Raw genomic sequence first — 19522 nt, 5'->3', positions numbered from 1 at the left:
TCGCTCTTTTTCTTCGCTTCTCTTCTCTTCTCTTTGTTCATCAGCAGAGGCCGCCTTGTTTGCTGCAGCATCAGCACACCGAATCCCCAGTCGGCAAGACGGGCTGCTAGTTTTTCGGGGGTTCGACGGCGCAGAATCAAGGACAAGACGACCTTGACATCTACACACACACGCACACACGCACACCTACGTTACATACCTTACGCAAGGCAAGGCAAGGCAAGGCAAGGCAAGGCACCGCGCCGCCACATGCCACCAAGCCTCGTTCTGGGCACATCGACTGCCTTTCCCGACGCAATCAGACGCCACAGTTGCGCACTGCTTCTACGGTTTTCTCCCTAGACCGACTACATTCTAGCCCCACGGCAGCACCAGCGAGCTGGAGGTGTCGATAAGTTCCGCAGCCACGTTCGTGACCTTGCCGTCGACCGCAACCGGCAACCTACGACTTGCGAATACACAAACCACAACCACGATTTTGAAACACCATTCACTATGAACGAAACCGGCAAGGCGGACGCTCTGCAGCGTCGCCATTCCGCCGACCTAACCGGGCGCGTGGACAGCTTTGACGACTCGGACTGCGCATTCTCAGACGACAACCTGGGCATGGACATGGACATGGACCTTGACCTCACCATGCCGTCCGTCGAGGAAGACGTGCACGAAAGCGACAGACGCATCTTCACGCCCCCGCCGCGCATCGCCGCCCGCTTCTACCGACCCTCGCAGGCTCGCCGCAGAGACTCGGCCGCCTCGTCCCGCCGCAACTCCTTCTCCTCCGCCCACTCCCGCTGCTCGTCCATCCAGCCGTCCAGCCGCCGCGATGGCGACCAGAGCAAATACGTCGCCCAGCACGTCCGCCGCACAAACTTTCTAGAAGACCGCCGCGCCCGGCTGGCGGACAGGGCCGCCCACGCGGAAAAGGTGCGCCTGCGGGCTGCCCTGGCCAAGGCGGCCCCGCGCGGCCAGACGACCTCGGAGGAACGCGCGCTGGCTGCGCAGCAGGCGCGGCAGCGCAACCTGGCCGAGATCGTGGCCAACTGCGCCGAGGAGGTCAAAAAGGCCAAGCAGATCGCCGAGTCGACCAAGGAGCGGCGCGAGCAGGAAATCGCCAAGATGAAGGCGCAGATGGAGGAACGCATGGCCGAGGCGCAGAGGCGGCGAGAGGAGCTTCGAAACAAGACGGCAGTCAAGCGTACTAGAGGACTGAGCGTCGTTACCAAGAAGCCTTCCGCGGAAGCACTATCACACGCAAAAAAGATGACCGACGAAGAGGCAGCCACCAAGATTCAGACATGGTGGCGTGGGTGTATGAGGAGGAAAGTTCTTCAAGAGTTCCACGCTCTCGGCCTGAGCGTGGACAGCATCAGGGATACTTCGTTTGATACCGTTGTTGAGCTGCTTGCTCAGGAGAAGGTGCTTCTCATCACCGCCCGGCTTCTCCGGATCTGCGGTCTCCAAGAGGGCGAGCCGGGCTCTGTTGAGGAGATGGCTGCGGTTCGCACGTTCCTCAGTGCGTTTCTCATCCTCGGCCATCCTGACCAGGTCCTCAACAACATGGACGACGGGGCGGAGGACAGGGAGGTGGAAGCGCAGCTGAGCCGCCATCGACTGCCCGCCACCGAGCTGAACAATCCTCAGCTGCAAGACTTGGTAGACAAGGCCAAGGACGTGCTGATATCCTTTGAGAACATCTTGACCTGGCTGACGCCAGCCAACCGGTACACAATGCCCCCTTCATTGCAGACGACGCTTCAGCAGGCCTACTCGGTCTTTTACAACGCATTCATCGCGTGGAAGTCGAGGGACTCGAACGCCCTCATCGAGGTCATGCTGATGCAGATGGTGGAACTGGACGCCATCTACCACACTGTCAAGGAATCATCAGACGATGCCGCCGCGGCGCTCTATCGCAAGAGCATCGAAGACAGCCAGACCATGCTGATTGTACGGATCAAGAGGCTAGCGGGCGCGGAAAGGGGCAAGAAGCTGTTCATGGACGCCATCAGAGAGGCGAGACGGGCACGCAAGGCCAAGAAGCAGGCTGGCGACACCAAGCCTCGCGTCGCCGACAGCGACAGCGTGTCGGGAGACGCCCAGACGACGGCCAACGACTTCGTCTCCTCCGACTCTCATCTGCTCACGCCACCCTCGACGCCGGCCAGCAAGAGCCAGGCCAGGGCGACGACGACCGTCAAGCCCGGCCTGAACGGACTGATTCCGGACAACCGCGTCGTCGTGCACGAGCTGGCCATCAACAAGGAGTACCAGATCCCGGCCGAGGAATACGTGGAGCAGCAGGCTGCCTTCTCTCGACCTCTCTACGTCCAGATGAGGGCGGCGATGGGAGATGCTTCGGACGAAGCGAATTTCCGGATATTCATGCTCAGGGCGAGCCACATCAAGGACAAGCTGCAGCGACCGTTGAAGGAGGGTAACCCCATGTACAACCTGATTGGGGAGATTTTAGACGTGGACATTGCGCAAAAGCAGTTTGAGATGGGAAGCTTTTCGTACGAGAAGTTCTTTTCCGCCATGGCATCCCTGCTGCCCAAGCTCTGCGCGCCGTTCCGCGACGAGCAGGTCAAGGACCTGGTCCAGAACAAGCTGGGCGACGGCAGCGTGATTGACCGCATCGAGGCCCTCGACCGGTTCGTCGACGTCATGCTTTGCGACTACATCAACTACCTGCTCAAGATTGCGGCACCGCAGCTCATCGAATCAGCCGTTCCGTACGAGGCGAAACGATTTGCCGAGGAGCTGGGAGACGAACAAGACAATTTGCCCGTTGCCGAGGCGGCCTGGAGGTCGGCCAGGGACAAGGTCCTGGCGGAGGTGCACAAGCGTGATGTCGAGGGCATCAACCACCCCAAGTCGCGACCGACGGCGTCCAAGATCTATGCCCAGATGCTCGTGGACGTCTTTACGCAGCCCACGCCGGTTGGCCCCGAGCAGGTTCCCGAGATGCTACGCCTCGACCTGGCCCGCATCAACCAGGTGTCGACCATGGTGCAGCGCATCATCACCGTGGGCGCCGTTCTGCTGCAGTGCAAGAATCTCCTTAAGCGCGATGTGCGATCGGCATGGAAGACGGAGGCGGCGCGCGTCATGGCCGTGCTCGAGGCCAACCACCCCTCGATCGAGACGGCGGTCGACGGCACCATGGCCGCTCTGGAGGCAGGACGCTCCATGCCCGCCCCTACCAAGACTCACCTGCGGGCCCTGGTGACCAAGGTGTTGACGGCGAGTCGCGAGATGGCCCAGCGGAGGACGGAGCCGCGGGATCCGGTCTTGCGCCTTCTCCTCACGCGTCTACGGGGCAACATTTTGGCTCGCCTGGCCTCGGGCTCGGCCAGCGAGAAGGTCAAGGCCGCCAATACGGCGGGCGAGAAGCTGGCCAGCCTTGGATTGTCCGAGTTTGTGGAGAAGGTGAGGGAGATGTCTGACCTGCTGGACAAGGTGGGCGCGGTCGACCGAGCGGCACATGCGCCGTGGTGGGACGTTGTTGCGACCAAGGCCCAGCAGGAAGACGGGGATGCTTAGGCAGGATCCGTGTCAGACATCTGAGCGGCGGCTGGAAATGACGAGTCTGCTTTTCCAAGAAGCTCGTCCATTAATTCTTGAGACTTCGCGTCTTTATCCCTTTCTTACCATTTTTCGTTTTGTCGTCTCACTCTGCAATATTCTTTGGGTGGATTTCAGACACGGGGACTTCTTATAGAGAGTCCATCCACAAAGCGGCGTTTTACGGGAACCTCTACATCTCTTATTTCCTATGTATCTTCAGCAGTCTGTCGTCGTGATACCGATTCGATTCGAGGGGGGTCATTTCTGGGTATGAGCTGGGGCTCAGCAGCGTTGTTTCTGATGGTGGGGGGTTTTCTTTTCATCTTTTATTTTCAGCGCTGCATACATACATCGTCTGTTCATGCGAGCTTTTTGGGTTTTGTCTTCCGGAGGACAGTCCCTGGTTTCTTGCTTCATCTGGGGTCCCATCTTACTGCTTCACGTGTAGTGGTAACATATACACATGTTTCTCGTGTATGGGTGTTTCTTGTCATGAGTGGGTTGGTCTCCTTTGTGTGGTTTGGGTTGTGGTAGCTACTGTAGCTGGCCAATCAAGAATGACAACATGCGCTTTTCAGAACTTGGAGATTTATATTTCTCGTAGACCTTGTAGTAGCTCAATTCGCGATATGCAAGTGATACCTATATCTGACACTTTCGCCGTCCCGCTTTCTGTGTAACAGCTGACGATGTTGACAAGAACGAAGCCGCTGAGAACTGCATGAACTTACAAGAGTGCTAGACTAAACTGTAGCCTATTCGGGACTCTGAGGCTTGGCTTGATCCCATTGGCAGGACGGACCTATTATTTCGTTAGCCTATAGAATACGGAGTACGGTGGAGAGTGAATTTCGGAGCCGAGGACGCTGGAATTGGAAGACCCTGTTTTTTTCTCGGCTTTCAACATCCGATTTGCGGGTGATTCCCACTTCTTAGTTTTTTTTCTAGGAATTGTGCTTGACATTGATTAACTTGGAGACGTCCTTCTTTGAGTGTTTGGGGATCTTTCGTGAAAGCTTCTTTCTATCATGTGTTGAGGATCTGGACTTTGGGTATTCCCTTGATTCTTTTTGCACCGAGTCGAAGGGTCCAATTTGTGTGTTATGAGCGGGGCGATGAAGGGTTTGGTGCCGAGGCGGCTCGTGAGCGCTGCCGGGGAGCTGATGATGGGAAGAGGAGGAGGAGGAGGAGGAATAAGAGGAGGACTGGGACTGGGACTGGGACTGTCCCTGGGGCTGCAGCAATGGCGGTTCAGTGGTAGCAGCTGGTTGTTGCCAGCCTTGTCTCGGCCTCTATCTGTGTCAACTCGATCTCTGTCGCCTTCGTCGTCTGCATCTTGGTCATCGTCTCGGTCTTCTTCCTCGGTATTCTGGCCTCCATCGTCTCGGTCTCGGTCCTTGGGTCTTGTGTCGTCTGGCACTCGGAGGTATGTCCGCCATTCCCTTGTATCTCTCCTGTCTCCTCTCAGTTCTGCCCCCCCCCATCCATCCATCCCATGCCAAGCGCCGCCCATTCATCCCATTCATTCCCATTCATCGACAAACGCCTCGTTGCGCCGCTTCCGGGCTGAGCGGCTCCAGGCTGCGGCTTAGCGTCCGGCTGGCTGCACGGTGATGATACCACCTCCCTCTCCCGAACCACTCCTCAGTATGCTGTCCCTGTCTGTTTGTTGCTCCCCGAGACAATTGGTACTCCATCGTTCTGCTTGTTCAACAATTTCCTGGCACTTTTGCTCGGAGCTGCAACCCCACCGTTGAGGCTGGTCTGGGCTGCCCCGCAGCGGCCAACGGCTCAAAGCGGCAAACAAGAACCAAAAAAGTTCCCGGACGAAAAGCTTCAACTCGGGTTCTCATTACTTGACCATTCATTACCTTGTTGCTGCTCTGCAACAGCAATTGGTGGCAGCCCCTGTTTTTTTCTTCTTCCCACTCTTCCAATTGCCACCATCTTCTTCTCTGTCCGATTTTGTGTTGGCCCTTGGCTGCTTTTCCTCTTCCGGCCGTCCTGCCTCGCATCATTTGCCAGAAGCTGCATCATCAAAAAGCTAACCTGCCCCTCCTTCTCCTCTCTCTTCCTCCTCTCTCCAGCTTTCTTCTCCCCTTGATACCCTCCCGATCCTGCTCTGCACACGCCAGAGCAAACAACCCGCACAAAATGGCCGACCGCGACGTTCTCCCCGACAACATCAAGCCCTCGCACTATGTCCTGTCGCTGAGGGATCTCGACTTCAAGACGTGGACCTACAAGGGCACTGTGACGTAAGTATAGCTTCAACAAGCACCATCTCGGTTCAAGCATCAGCATCTGACTGAGACCCTCCGCAGCATCCAGTCGGAAATCGTCAAGCCCACCAAGGAAGTCGTCGTCAACGCCCTCGAGCTCAAGCTGCTCAAGGCCAAGGTCACCCTCGATCACACAAAGGCCGAGCAGACATGGGAGTCGTCCAACGTCTCCTACGACGCAAAGGCCCAGCGCGCCACCGTCGCCTTTGACAGCGAGATCCCCGCCGCCAGCAAGGCGTCCGTCGCCATCGACTTCGAGGGCATCATCAACAACGAGATGGCCGGCTTCTACCGCAGCAAGTACAAGCCCGCCGCCACCCCGGCCGCCTCGGTCCCCCGCGACGACGAGTGGCACTACATGCTGAGCACCCAGTTCGAGTCGTGCGACGCCCGCCGGGCCTTCCCCTGCTTCGACGAGCCCAACCTCAAGGCCACCTACGACCTCGAGATCGAGATCCCCGTCGACCAGGTCGCCCTGAGCAACATGCCCGTCAAGGACACCAAGCCCACCAGGGACGGCTGGCACCTCGTCTCCTTCGAGACCTCGCCCCTCATGAGCACCTATCTCCTGGCCTGGGCCGTCGGCGACTTCGAGTACATTGAGCAGCTGACCGACCGCAAGTACAACGGCAAGCAGATCCCCGTCCGCGTCTACACCACCCGCGGCCTCAAGGAGCAGGGCCGCTGGGCTCTGGAGCACGCCCCCAAGATCATCGACTACTTCTCCGAGATCTTCGACATTGACTACCCCCTGCCCAAGGCCGACCTGCTCGCCGTCCACGAGTTCACCCACGGCGCCATGGAGAACTGGGGCCTCGTCACCTACCGCACCACCCAGCTGCTCTTTGACGAGAAGACGTCGGATGCCCGGTTCAAGAACGCCGTCGCCTACGTCGTTGCCCACGAGCTTGCTCACCAGTGGTTCGGCAACCTCGTCACCATGGACTGGTGGGACGAGCTGTGGCTCAACGAGGGCTTCGCCACCTGGGTTGGATGGCACGCCGTCGACCACCTGCACCCTGACTGGCAGGTCTGGGCCCAGTTCGTCAGCGAGGGCATGGAGAACGCTTTCCGCCTCGACGGCATCCGCGCCAGCCACCCCATCCACGTCCCCGTCCGCGACGCTCTCGACGTCAACCAGATCTTCGACGCCATCAGCTACCTCAAGGGGTGCTCTGCCATCCGCATGCTTGCCAACCACCTCGGAGTCGAGACCTTCCTCAAGGGCGTGTCCAACTACCTCAAGGCCCACGCCTATGGCAACGCCAAGACCAAGGCCCTTTGGGATGCCCTGGCCGAGGCTTCTGGCAAGGACATTAACCAGATCATGCACCCCTGGATCTCCAAGATTGGACACCCGGTCCTGACCGTTACCGAGGAGCCTGGCAAGCTTTCCATCAAGCAGTCCCGATTCCTGTCCACCGGCGATGTCAAGCCCGAGGATGACACCACCACCTGGTGGGTGCCCCTGGGCCTGGCGGGCAAGAAGGGCGAGCCTGGCGTTTCTGCCATGTCCCTGGTCAAGAAGGAGGATGTCATCACCGACATCGACACCGACTTCTACAAGCTCAACAGCGGCGCCACGGGCTTCTACCGTGTCGCTTATCCCCCGGCCCGCCTGGCCAAGCTGAGCACCCAGCTCGACAAGCTCAGCACCGAGGACAAGATTGCCATTATCGGCTCGACGGCGGATCTCGCCTTTGCCGGCAACAGCTCGGCCTCGGCTCTGCTGACCTTCCTCCAGGGCTTCCGGAAGGAAGACCACCCCCTTGTCTGGAGCCAGATCCTGGGCTGCATCGGCGACCTCAAGTCCGTCTTTGGCGAGGACAAGGAGATCAAGAAGGGCCTCAACAACTTTGCCGTCAAGCTGATGGACGAAAAGGTGAAGCAGGTTGGCTGGGAGTTCCCCGAGGGCGAGAACTACCTGGGAGGCATCCTCCGCAAGGACCTCATTGCCGCCGCCGTTGCCGCTGATCATCCCGAGTGAGTTTTCCCCTGCTCCGTGCCATAGAAGGCATCAAGTATTAACCAAGTGAACAGGGTCAAGGCAGAGGCCGTCAAGCGATTCAACGCTTGGGTTGAGAACGCCGAAGCCAACGCCATCCACCCGTCTCTCCGAGGCGCTGTCTGGCGCGCCGGACTCGACGACAACGCCGCCAAGAACGTCGAGGTTCTCAAGAAGGAGTGGTTCTCCACCAAGGCCATTGACGGCAAACTCATTGCCCTGGCTGCCCTGTCCACCGTCGACGATGCCGACATCGTCAAGAACAACCTCGTCCCCTTCAACTTCAACGCCTCTCCTCCTCACAACGCCGTCCCGGCCGCCGACATGCACGTTCTGGGTGGCAACCTGGCCGCGCACCCGGTCGGCCGCAACGCGCAGTGGGAGTTTATGAAGAGCAACTGGGACCAGGTCGTCGCCAAGCTCGGCAACCCCATTGTCGTCGACCGCTTCATCGGCCTCAGTCTGAAGACGTTTACCGACGTGGCCGTCCTGGACGACATTGAGCAGTTCTTCAAGGACAAGGACACGCACAGCTTTGACCGGACGCTGGAGACGGCCAAGGACAGGATCAGGGGCCGGGCTGCGTATAAGAAGCGCGATTCTGAGGCGCTCAAGCAGTGGCTGTCGTCGAACGGGTACTTTTGAGCGTGGGGGGGGGAAGCTGTATCAGGGATTTGAGTGAAGATTTGGTTTTGGTGTGGGAAATATCGACCCATGTATAGGTAGTGTATATATATATCCAACTGTTGAGGTAAAAAGTCCACGGTTGGGCTGAAAATGGAATCATCGGCTTTTCAAATTTTCAAAACATGACCGTCGGCCTTTTTTCGAAAGATGTGTGATTGGGACATTTTCTTATGCCCCGATAGTACCATCTGACTGCATTAATGCGTCCCCGCAACTGGTTTGATCTACATCACGGAAACGCATTCCCATCTCGTAAGCATGAAGTGATCTTCTGGATGTTCTGTTGTCGATGAGCTCGAACAAGATGACGCAGCAGTCAGGCTTTCTCCAAGTAACTTTTCATGTTATTTTCACCCTTGCTACCTAGGTATCCTTTTCCAGATCCATCAAGCAAAATCATACCCCCATATACACAGTGTTCCTTCACAAAATCCTGATTCCGGAGAAAACTCATCCCAAACTACCAAACCAAAAAAAACGCCCTTTTCACAAAACTGAACCAAAAAAGAAGACTCCTTCCTTCACACCCTCAAAACGGCAGAGTTGTTCGCGATCCACTGATAGCTGTCATCCCGAAAGTCGTCCGTCAGCAAACTGTTCGCATCCCCCGTCTCGAACCACATGAGCTGCTTGCCGTCCTCCGTCCACTTGGGCCACGTCGCATACCCCTTGACGCCAACGTTCGGATCCAGGTTCTGTATGAAGTTGAAAATGTACGTCCGCGAGCTGCGCATCGCGTTGTTGGGCAGCAGGCCGTAAAACACCTGCAATATGTCCGACGCGTGGAAGGTGCCCAGGAAGGGCGTGCCGTAGTCGTACGACGAGAGGTACGACCAGATGGGCACGGCCGGGTTCTGGCGCGCCGCGGCGGACAGCACCAGGCGCCGCGTCAGCGTGAAGGCGAGGTCGCCCAGGACGGCGGCCGTGCGCTTGAAGCCCGGGTAGAGGTCGTTGAAGATGCCGGTGCGGAAGGGGCTGCCGCTGGCGAGGGCCGGGTCGTACGTGTTGACGAGCTGCGTCAGCTGCGCGCGCGACGCCTGCGCGAACATGTACTCGGAGAGCCAGGTGACGAGGCTCGAGGTGCTGGTCACGTCGCTTTGGAAGATGGAGAAGAGCGTGCCCTCGTCCTCCTGGTCGCCCGCGATCATGGGCACGGCGTGGTACTTGCCCTGCTGCAGGAGCACGTCCGGGCTGTCCGGGAGGACGACGCCGTCCGGCCGCGGCAGGTAGGACAGGCCCAGGGAGCTGTAGGAGAAGATGCCCGGCGCGTTGTTGACGGCGGCGAGGAACTTGCTGTAGGGCACCTGGCGGAGGCAGGCGAGGGTGTCCGCGGCGCCGCTGCAGCCGGCCTTGCTGACGACGTTGTCGTACACGGCCTGGGCTTTCGGGGAGTCGACGGGCTCGGCGGGCACGGCCGTCCCCGAGTTCATGATGGCGCCCCGGAACAGCGGCTTGCCGTTGTACGTGGCGTTGCCGCCGTAGAGCACCATCTGGTCGTAGACGGACATGGCGCCCGCGGACTCGCCCCAGATGGTCACCTTGTCCGGGTCGCCGCCAAAGGCCGCGATGTTGTCCGCCACCCACTGGAGCCCCATGCGCTGGTCCAGGAGCCCCAGGTTCGCGCTGCCGTTGCGGAGGATCTCGGCGCCGCCGAGGAACCCGAAGCCGGCGACGCGGTAGTTGACGGCCACGTAAATGAAGGGCTGCCCCTGGGCCACGGCGGCGGACAGGAGGCTGGAGGCGTCGTAGGTGAGGGTGGCGCCGAGCTCGAAGCCTCCGCCGTAGATCCAAAAGGCAACCGGCAGCTTGTCGCCCGCCTTGGTCCCCTTGGGCCGCTGCACGGAGATGTTCAGGCAGTCTTCCTGGCCGGTGATGGTCTGCAGGAACGGCAGCTGCAGGAAGCTTCCCAGGAGCTTGACGAGAAGGTTGGACGAGTCCGTGGAGAGGAACAGCTGAGGGCAGGCGGGAGCGAGCAAGGGGGTCGTGAAAGTGCCCAGGTTCTTGGTCAGCTTCCGGGGAGGCGCAAGCCTCAGGTTGCCCACGGGGGGATCCGCGAAAGGGATCCCATTGAAGGTGTCGATGCCCGCCAGGGAGTTGCCGACGATGGTGCCAGAGGCCAGCTGGACGCTGACTGGGGATCGAGCCTCGATATTCTCAACCTTTCCTGGAGTTGGGGCGGCCGCGGCCAAGGACAAGAAGCCCAAGAGAGCAGGAAGAGTGTTGGACAGCTTCATGTTGAACAGCTTCAGGTTGAAGGGCTCAACGATGCTGAAGAGATGAGAATAAGGCTCCGATTGACAAACTCCCCCAGACAATCCAAGGAGCTCGGGAGCCTTTTATAGCCCAGTTGCGTAGCAGTCAGAGCTGCTCACTCTGCACAACTCTGCCCCCCGGGGGATCGTGAGAGCTGGGTAGTAGTTCACAGCAGCCAAGCAATCCAGCATACTCGGAAAAGCCCTTCACACAACTTCTTAGCATCGGCCTTCCCTTCTACTTCACGGATAGTCTGCGCACGAGCGCATAGACGATCCCCACCCCTCCAGCAGCAGCCTCCGGACGAAGAAACGACTTGGCGAATATGGACCTGCGTTGTCCCAGCTGAAACCCGAAAAGCACCCAGCTCGTTGTTGCTGAGGAGAGACAAGGCCATGCATAGAGGCCATGACAATCCGAAATAAGAAGCGGTCGCCGAGACACACGAGAAAAGGGGGTGGGGAGGACAACCCAACTATTGCCAAGCCCCAAGCCGGGAGTGTGTAAAAGGGAGGGCTACACTGCATATCTGCCCTTCAAGACATCAACAACGGGGAGCATCTCTCCCCCCCAAACCGGGCCTTCTTCTCCTTCCATTGCCGCACTCTTTCTGCGTGTGGTCTCGTGCCTATTTCCTCTGGTGGAGCTCCTTTATCGAGAACAGCAATGGGCATTGACTTCAAAGTCGTCGCCGCTTCGGCCTTGTTGCAGCTTCCGTGAGCTTTTTGCACTTCACCCCGCACTTTCGGGAGAAGAGTAACCACATCTTTGTGAGCTGCCTAGATGAGCGAAGATGGCTCCAGGATCGTGTTGTCATATTTCCCCGTGTGGGGGATAAGAGAGAATGCGGGGTGATGATCATGCTTGTAACGTTGACAGGGGTTGTAGTAGGTCATGGGAGCCGTTGGTTCCCGAGCTGAGCTGTCAAATGTCGTGAGCTTCTCCTCAAAGCACATGTGAAGCGAGTTCTGAAGGCAGCCAAAAGACACCAAAGAAGCAGCTTCAAGAGGGTTGCGAGCCGAGGTCAATCCTTTTCCGGGGGGGTGGGCTCAACTAACTAGTGGGCTGTGTGGGAGGTCAGCTCAGGCACGGAGATGGAAAGATGGGGAAGAGTCGAAAGGTGCTTCGCGATACATAGTAGCAGTAGTATTACTTACTGATCTTGGTTCTTGGATGCCCTTGGCAGAGTTGAGGCTGGGGGTTTCCTTGACGTGCTTGATGGCCTGTCATTGGTAGAGTACGAGGTAGGTTGTGGATGTGCAGATGCGTGGCGGCAAGCCACGGGCGCCAATCAATGGCCGTGATGCAAGCTGCAGCCGCGTAGTTTCTTGTGCTTCCATTGTATGTTGTCTCCAAATATTCAATGTGTATGTGAAACTTGGCGTTGTGGTTGCTGATGATGTTGATGTAAAGTTTCAGGGACAAAGGCAGAAACACATACGCGAGGAAGAGTCTGGATCTGGCTACTAGACTGCTCACTTTGAATTAGGTCACATGTTCTCGAGTACTTGTACTGTCTCTGCCTTACACGCAGAATATCTCAAATTAATTCTGATAATGGACAGTCTCTCCACGACGAGAAATCACAAGCAACAAAGACAAATCACATGGAATTACAAAATGAAATCTCTTCTCTCCAATACTGCAATAATCATGCCGTGCAACAACGCAATCTCAGAGCTGCTGCATGCAGAAATCATCTGATGCCAAGTCCCAGCTCGACGAGAGCCGCCGTCACGCAAACTTGGCGCATCTGCATGCATCGTGTCACCGTCAATCTACCAGGGGAAAAAAATAAAATGCTACTAGTAGTGATACTATTATCGTGCCAAGAGGGAGCACTGTTCCTTCTGAAGAGGCTGGCTGAGCGAAAGGCTCAGCTGGTCACTTGCTTCGGGAGTGCAGTTGAATAAGATCCTTCTCCAGGGACACTCAAGCCTACTCTTCATCAGCGACACCAGCGAGCATCTAGCAAATCAACAAGATAGAGTCAGAAATGGGAATAATCGCATTCATTTCGCTGTCATTACGGAGTATACGGATACGACCCGCGATGGGGAAAATAGAGGAGCCCGAATGTGTCTCCAGTCGAATCCCAAGCCACAACTGAGGCCTCGGAGCATTACCGAGCAACCATGAACAAAACCAAGGGATACCAAAGAGATCCCTAACGAGACACCGCCCGCCCGACCTAAGGACCTGGTTCGAACCTGCGCCGGTCCGTCTTGATGTGAAGCCCCTTCCGTCTAAGCCTTCCGTTGAATCATGCATCTTCATAACATCGTCCCTTGAACGCCCAAAGGCAACGTCACCGCTCGCCAATTGTAAGAGTTTCCTTTGATTTGTTTTTGCCTTCTTTTCCTATACCACAACGCTAACCCGGCTCTCTTCGCTCAAGCATCTTCGCTTGTCGGGCAAGGCGGACTCGTCTCCGTCTGACTCTTCCTCTGAGCTTTCGCCCGATGTGGAGGGAGAGCTGCCACGCTTGCGCTTAGAAGTTACGACGGTAGCCACTGTGGCATCCGAGTCCTGTGATCTCGGCTCGGGCCTCGGGCCGTCAAACTCCCACGTCTCCATCTTGCTCGGGTCAAACGGGCCCACAATGTCCTCTCCCAGGGCCTTGCCAAGTCGTTCCCGCAATCCCAGAATGGGCCAGATGGGCACGCGCGTAAACTCAATCTTCATTCCTTCCACGTTGCCGTCTTCGTCCAACGGAGCGCAGGACGGGTCGTAGAACCGGTCGAGAAACTTGGCCGTTACGTACCCCGTATAGACCAGAAACTCGCAAGTGTCATTGTCGTGAGTCAAGATCCGCAGCTTGACATCCTGGAAATTGGGCCTCGTGGGCTTGCCCTCCCGTGGCGACCAACGACTCTCTCGCGGCGGCCAATACCCCTCTCGCGGAATCTTAACCGGCGTTGTGTAGAAATGGCGCTGGGCCATGGCGAGGAAGATGCCGACGAAATGCGCATCTTCATCAGAGTCTGCGGGGACAAGTTGCTTCGCCCGAAGCCGCTGCAGTCGCATCACAGGGATATTGGGCTTCGCATCAGGCCCAGTGCCAACGCGAAAGAGGTGTTGGCGTATCATCGCCAGCTGCTGCTTTCCAATATAACACAGCATCGGTAGGTTTGCAGTGGAGTGAGCTGCGGTAGTTGATGCCAGGGAGCCATAAGACTCGCAAGGGCGGGCTATTATCGTCGCGGTAGAGCTCTGTGATGACAAGGTGGGCGGATTTGGGGGAAAGTTCCACAGCGCCTGGGCACGAACGGCGTCGAAGTAGACCCTATCGCCATAGTACAGGTTCAGTTCCGGCGTCGTTTGCGATTTTGCAAACGCCGCTGGCCACAGCGTCGACAGCACGGCCTTGACGGCTGTGGAAGTCGGCTTTGCTACCGGCCCAAGGGGCGTCAGGATCTCTGTCAGGGCCTCGCTCAGCCTGGTGATCGTGTCTGACGGCTGGATATGGCCCTGCGACGGCGTGGGCCCCGGCAGGTCGCAAGGCTGCGGCGTGTCGCAAGGGGGCAGCTCGCAGAAGCGCGCCCCGAGCAGGCTGGCATGTAGATCTGTCCAGCAGATGGGGCGCATAAAGAGCGCAGTGCCGGCGTGCTGGCGGAGGATGTCGCGGAGGGAGCCCTTCTTGGGGCGGCGGATGCGAGGGCGAGGCGGGAGCGGCGGGCGAGGCTGCGACGGCGGGGACTTTACTTTCCTAGGCCTCTGCGTTGTCGGCGGCGTGATGTCAGGCGTCTCGACCACCTTGTCGCCGTCGTCGTCGGGGCTGGACGAGGGCGACTTGGAGGGGCTTCTTGGTGATGAGGTCATGTCGTCAACCAGCCCGCGCAGCTTGGCGACGAAGGAGCCCTGGCCGAACATGGAGCTGCAAAGAGGCGTTAGCAGACAATCTGCGTGGAGAGTGGCATGTTTCTGGCATACAAGGCCATGACGCGGGTTGCTGAGATGGACCGGACGGATTCTCAGCGCCGCGGTGCCGTGAATCGCAATTTCGTTGTGCGCCCGCTTCTCTGAGTGGTTGTAACGAAGCGCCCCGCGGTGACGCGACCAGCGACAAGAGAAAAAAAAGTATATGAGCGGGAGCGAGAGATGCGCTGCTGCACGCCTACCTTTGTTATTCCCTGCTTAATTCCTATTCTCTCGTTTCTCTCCTCTCAGTAAATTTGCAGGCGGTTTCCTTGGACAAAAGCCACCAAAGGCAAAATGAGGAGAAATTTGGAGACGGAGCGAGCGAGGGAAAAGTCCAGCCGGGGTGATTGAGAGCGAGAGCGTGCGTGAAGCCGCGAACAGACGAGGGCGATAAATAAGGGCGAAAAATGAGGAATATGTGAACGAGGGAGACAGAGAGAGTGTGTGAGAAGGAGGACTGCACACAGGCTTTCTTTTGCACGATGGGATCCGGATCCAGTAAGACGTGAGACAAGCCGCTGGCACAAAGAAAATCCCGTTTCCTTCTCTTGTTTCCTTTCTTTCACCCAGCAAACGCGCGGATGAATGAATGCAGAGATGAATGCTTCTTCCGAGGTTGTTTGTTGGGCCGCCAGCAAACAAAGCCGGCGCCTGCATCTGCTTTTAACGCTGTTGCTCCCCCAATCGCAGGCCCGAGAGTCAGCAGAGGCGCGTCCTTTCGGGCAGGCAGGCGGCGCGACCGGTGAGCGAATTCACGTGATCTAGGCAGCCGGATGCGCCGTGGCGGTGCGGGGAGGGTGTGCTTGTGGCTTGTGCTGCCTGGCTGTGGCAAAGCAGCGCTGAGGTGACATAATCACGGGGTTGATGAATTGCTGCGTCTCCTTGTCTAGGTTCAGCGTTCCCAAAAAAAGGCTCCACAGCTGGCCGCCAGTTGACGACAGCTTCGGCCTGCTAGGAGGAGCCCCGCCAACCATCACCTCGCTGCTCTGCTTCCTACGCACTCAATCGCGGCACTCGAGCCATTGCTGTTCAAGATGCCGGTACGTGCCACTTTTGCCCTGCTGCTCGACACTACAGAAGCTCCCCAGGGCCCGATCTCCGGGCTTCGTACGGGGGAATGTCATCGCCCGGCCCGCCTGAAGCTCTCCTGAAGCTTCTCCCACGACACTGCCCGACCTCAATCCCCCATGCATCCCGACTATTCTCTCTCTCCCTCCACCAGCCTCAACATCGCTAACAGATTCTGCAACTTCAAGGCCTACAACTCCGACTTCAACTCGGACCCCAACCCTCCCCGCCTCATCGGCAACTTCCCCCTCCTCCCCCTGCGCACCAAGACCCGCGGCCCGGCCTACGTCCTGCCCTTCCCGAACCCGCCGCTGCCCGCCCACGAGTCGCCCGAGATCGAGAGCGAGAGCTACGACATCCTCGACGAGGTCCTCCGCCTCTTCCGCGCAAACACCTTCTTCCGCAACTTTGAGATCAAGGGCCCCGCCGACCGCCTGCTCGTGTATGGCATCTGGTTCGTCAGCGACTGCCTGCAGCGCATCAAGCCCAATGCCAGCCTGCGCGAGGCCAGCAAGGAGGTCAACAACCTGGCGCTGGACCTCAACTTTGCGATTCCCGGCGACCCTGGTTTTCCCTTGAACCAGGTTTGTTTTTTTCCCTTGCCCTTACTTTCGTTTCTACGTCCTGGGATGGTAGATGGGCTGACGTGTTTTGTTAGATGTACGAACCCCCTAAAGACAGGCAGGAGGCAGAGCAGCTCAAGCTGTACATGGCACAGGTCCGACAGGAGCTCGCCAACCGGTTACTGGCTAGAGTGTACGAGGAGGACGAGTCCAAGCCGAGCAAGTGGTGGCTGAGCTTCGCGAAGAGAAAGTTTATGGGCAAGTCCTTGTAAAGAGTTGCGAGCAGGGCGTGACGAGGTGACATATAGACGACAATGATATTCTCTTTTCCGCAGCGTGATCAATCGTAAAACCGACTTCGTCAAAGGGGCCTCATATGCAGCAACTCCCCAAGGGTATTCCTACGTTCTATTCAGATTATACATCGTCATACACGGCCTGCGATCAGCCTTTCTATATATTGCACCCAGCATTATACAACCAGTGAAAACACATGATCCAACCCATCACTCAGTCTTGGGCTTCTTCCTCTGAAACTTGCCCCGGGCCATGATATTGCCCTCCGCAGGAATCGCCCTCCACCCCGTAAACACATAGCCGCTCGCCCCGCCCCTCTCCGTCATGAACGGATGCGTCCGCCCAGGCAACACCTGCCACCTCCTCGCCCGGCTCGTCTGCACCTGCGCGCCAATCAGCAGCGACGGGTTGATCGGGAAGTCCGGCGTCCCGGGCCAGCTCTCCAGCTCCTTCAGCGACTTGCCCTCCGCCTCGGGCGGCGGGTTGGACACCCAGGCGCCGCGGCGGCTGATGCTGAAGCAGTCCGCCAGCTGCGACAGCGGCTCAATGGTCGGCGAGTAGATGGCCACGGGCGCGCCGCCGGCGAGCAGCGGGAGCGCGTGGCGCAGCACCGAGATGGGGTCCATGGTGCTCGCCACCGCGAGGCCGGAGAAGCCGCCCGCCCGCGTGGCATCGACGATTTGGCGCGTGCGCGCCCATCGCCGGCGTTTGCGGTGGTAGTTTGCGCGGCGGTTGGTCTTCCAGGAGGCGAGCACTTCGGGGTCGACTGCCGGTGCCAGCTCTGCGTATGTAGGGTCTGCCTCGGGATCCAGCAGCTGGAGCCACGAGATGGGTAGCAGGTGGGTGAAGAGCGGGTGGTAGGGGTACGGAGGGTTGGGGTCGCTGAAGTCGTAGTCAAAGTGGCGGAGGAGGGAGAGGTTGGGCTGTGAGTTGGCGTGGATGAGGGTGATGCTGTTTGTGAGGGCGTAATGGTCGTCCAGGTCGTCTTTTCGAGGCCGCTTGGGTCTGTTCCGCTGCGTCCTCGTCGAAACTGGCTCTGCTGACGCTGTGGCCGCTTCCTCGCCGTCAGGTTGCACTTCTGGGTTCTGCTCCTGCTGGGGTGCATCTTTTGACGTCCCCTCTTCCTCGGGAGCTTCTGCGTGCAACAATCCCATTCTCTCGGCCATGGCCGCCACCAACAGACCTCCTGTATCGTCAACGGCCAGCCATCGCCCGCCATGCGGATGCTGAGCACCCTCAATGGGCAGGCCACCGAAATGTACATCAGCCCAGCACCCCAGCAGTCCAATCATTTCCTGCCGCATCTCCATGATTTTGCTCGCGTCTCTCTCCACCAGCATCCACTGCCCGAGCTGCGCCACATCCAGCGGCAGCACCGTGAACCGCCGCATGTACTTCCTCTCCTTCAACAGCTTGTACTTGGCCAGCGAATAGGCCGTCTTCTGGTCAATCGCCGTATGGGAGAGCATGAGCTTGGCGATGAGTTCCTTGCCCGCCGAGGCACCCTCCTTCTTCAGCTGGTCAATCTCGGCCATGGTGAGCGTCTGGCGCGCCGATTCGTCAATGACTTCGCGGTTCGACCGTGCGACCACCTTGCCGCTCTCCTCATCGATGAGCGTAAGCTGCTCTCCATTCGCCGGCTCGATGACCTCGTCTCCCTCGGCGGACTCGGACTCGGCGCTCACGTCGGCGAGCTTGTCGGCATTGAGTTCCGTGCCGGGAACGATTCGCAGTCTCGGGAAGCTTTCGCCTTCGAGCTTGTCCTGGATCTCGTATGTGAGGTGGTAAGGCCGTTCGATTATGAGGTTACTCGGGAACGAGCCATATTTGCCCAGAGATATGGTTCTGCAGATGTTGTCAGTCGCACAGCCATTTCTGAAGGATCAACGCGGAGAATCGAGAAACAAGAGGGAAAGAGAAAAGATAGACTGACGTGTTGGGAATGACTTGAAGAACACGCGTGACTTCGCTCGGCAGCCTGATGGCAACCCATCCATTGGGCTGCACCGTATTTCTGGACATTTTGGCAGCGGTGATGGCGAAGCATCAAATGTTGCCGATTTTGCTGGAGGCAGAAAAAAAATAATTGAAGCGCCGGACTTGATCTCGGTGAGCCCCGCGTACACCAATGCCCCACCATGGCATCTGCCGACTCACCGATGTGGGGTCATGTTGAGACACCTGACATACATAAGAAGTGATGCTTTTTGATGCTCTATTTTACCCTGTATACAAACATCAAAAAGAGCTTCGATTTGTTCTTCACCGGTCTCATTGGCCTTATTTCTGTTTGAATGTCAATGATGCCCTTTGATGGAAATATGAAGCGACGGTGTTCTCATATTCATCGGCTTCTCTATCGTTGACTGGTCGTTCGAGCATTTGAGTGGTAATTCAAGTGACGAAAGTTCAAAGTCTTTCTGTTCCAGCACCTTGAGTTGTTAATACGTGTGCTTATGATTATACCCATTCACACCTGATAAGCTGTTGGTAGTAAAGTTTCGGTGCCTGAAGAGTCACTAAAAGTCTGATATCAAGATGCCCGCGTCAATCATCAGCCTGCTTCAGGAGCTGGCGAAGAATAGGTCATAATGCCTTATCACGTCATGTCTATTTAAGGGGCTCTGTTCAAACTCGTAATAGAGAACATCAGCAGCCTAATAGAAAGGAGTACGCTTGATGAGGATGCAACTCTCCGAAAAGGTGTGTCCTCATCAACATCCATCTTCGTGCAGGCGGTTAAGTCGATGCTGCAATTCGAGAGCAAAGTCAAATCGGGCAAGCTAAAGATGAGACACGCGTCCTTCGCCTGCATCTTGCGAAGCAGTGGCGTTTTTGCAGAAAATCAAAAATGTCCGTGGAACCTTCATGTGCGG

General features: G+C 57.7%; 6 protein-coding genes across 6 annotated transcripts; 3 read left to right on the top strand and 3 right to left on the bottom strand.

The window, feature by feature from the left end:
- Positions 1-639: 639 nt before the first annotated feature.
- BBK36DRAFT_58446 (hypothetical protein) lies at positions 640-3546 on the top strand (the record flags this gene model as incomplete). Its single annotated transcript, XM_024898307.1, has 1 exon — positions 640-3546. The coding sequence occupies one exon, from the start codon at positions 640-642 to the stop codon at positions 3544-3546; it is 2907 nt and encodes a 968-aa protein (XP_024747094.1).
- Positions 3547-5724: 2178 nt separating this feature from the next.
- Positions 5725-8502, top strand: BBK36DRAFT_1125018 (aminopeptidase N; the record flags this gene model as incomplete). Its single annotated transcript, XM_024891230.1, has 3 exons — positions 5725-5828; positions 5895-7835; positions 7893-8502. The coding sequence occupies 3 exons, from the start codon at positions 5725-5727 to the stop codon at positions 8500-8502; spliced, it is 2655 nt and encodes an 884-aa protein (XP_024747093.1).
- Positions 8503-9065: 563 nt separating this feature from the next.
- BBK36DRAFT_1143481 (alpha/beta-hydrolase) lies at positions 9066-10778 on the bottom strand (the record flags this gene model as incomplete). Its single annotated transcript, XM_024893595.1, has 1 exon — positions 9066-10778. The coding sequence occupies one exon, from the start codon at positions 10776-10778 to the stop codon at positions 9066-9068; it is 1713 nt and encodes a 570-aa protein (XP_024747092.1).
- Positions 10779-13158: 2380 nt separating this feature from the next.
- On the bottom strand, positions 13159-14619 carry BBK36DRAFT_1125614 (hypothetical protein; the record flags this gene model as incomplete). Its single annotated transcript, XM_024891302.1, has 1 exon — positions 13159-14619. One exon carries the CDS (start codon positions 14617-14619, stop codon positions 13159-13161), a length of 1461 nt encoding a protein of 486 aa, XP_024747091.1.
- Positions 14620-15622: 1003 nt separating this feature from the next.
- Positions 15623-16621, top strand: BBK36DRAFT_1133617 (ARP2/3 complex, 21 kDa p21-Arc subunit; the record flags this gene model as incomplete). Its single annotated transcript, XM_024892108.1, has 3 exons — positions 15623-15758; positions 15975-16370; positions 16445-16621. The coding sequence occupies exons 1-3, from the start codon at positions 15753-15755 to the stop codon at positions 16619-16621; spliced, it is 579 nt and encodes a 192-aa protein (XP_024747090.1). The 5' UTR covers positions 15623-15752.
- Positions 16622-16855: 234 nt separating this feature from the next.
- Positions 16856-18668, bottom strand: BBK36DRAFT_1133615 (Gcd10p-domain-containing protein; the record flags this gene model as incomplete). The annotated part of the gene is made up of 2 exons (XM_024892107.1): positions 16856-18491; positions 18580-18668. The coding sequence occupies 2 exons, from the start codon at positions 18666-18668 to the stop codon at positions 16856-16858; spliced, it is 1725 nt and encodes a 574-aa protein (XP_024747089.1).
- Positions 18669-19522: the final 854 nt, after the last annotated feature.

This window comes from Trichoderma citrinoviride (assembly GCF_003025115.1).
Source record: "Trichoderma citrinoviride strain TUCIM 6016 unplaced genomic scaffold BBK36scaffold_12, whole genome shotgun sequence".
Classification (NCBI taxonomy): Eukaryota; Fungi; Ascomycota; class Sordariomycetes; order Hypocreales; family Hypocreaceae; genus Trichoderma; species Trichoderma citrinoviride.
The sequence above is the reverse complement of the archived record's forward strand: the minus strand, read 5'-3'. Positions and strand labels throughout refer to the sequence as shown.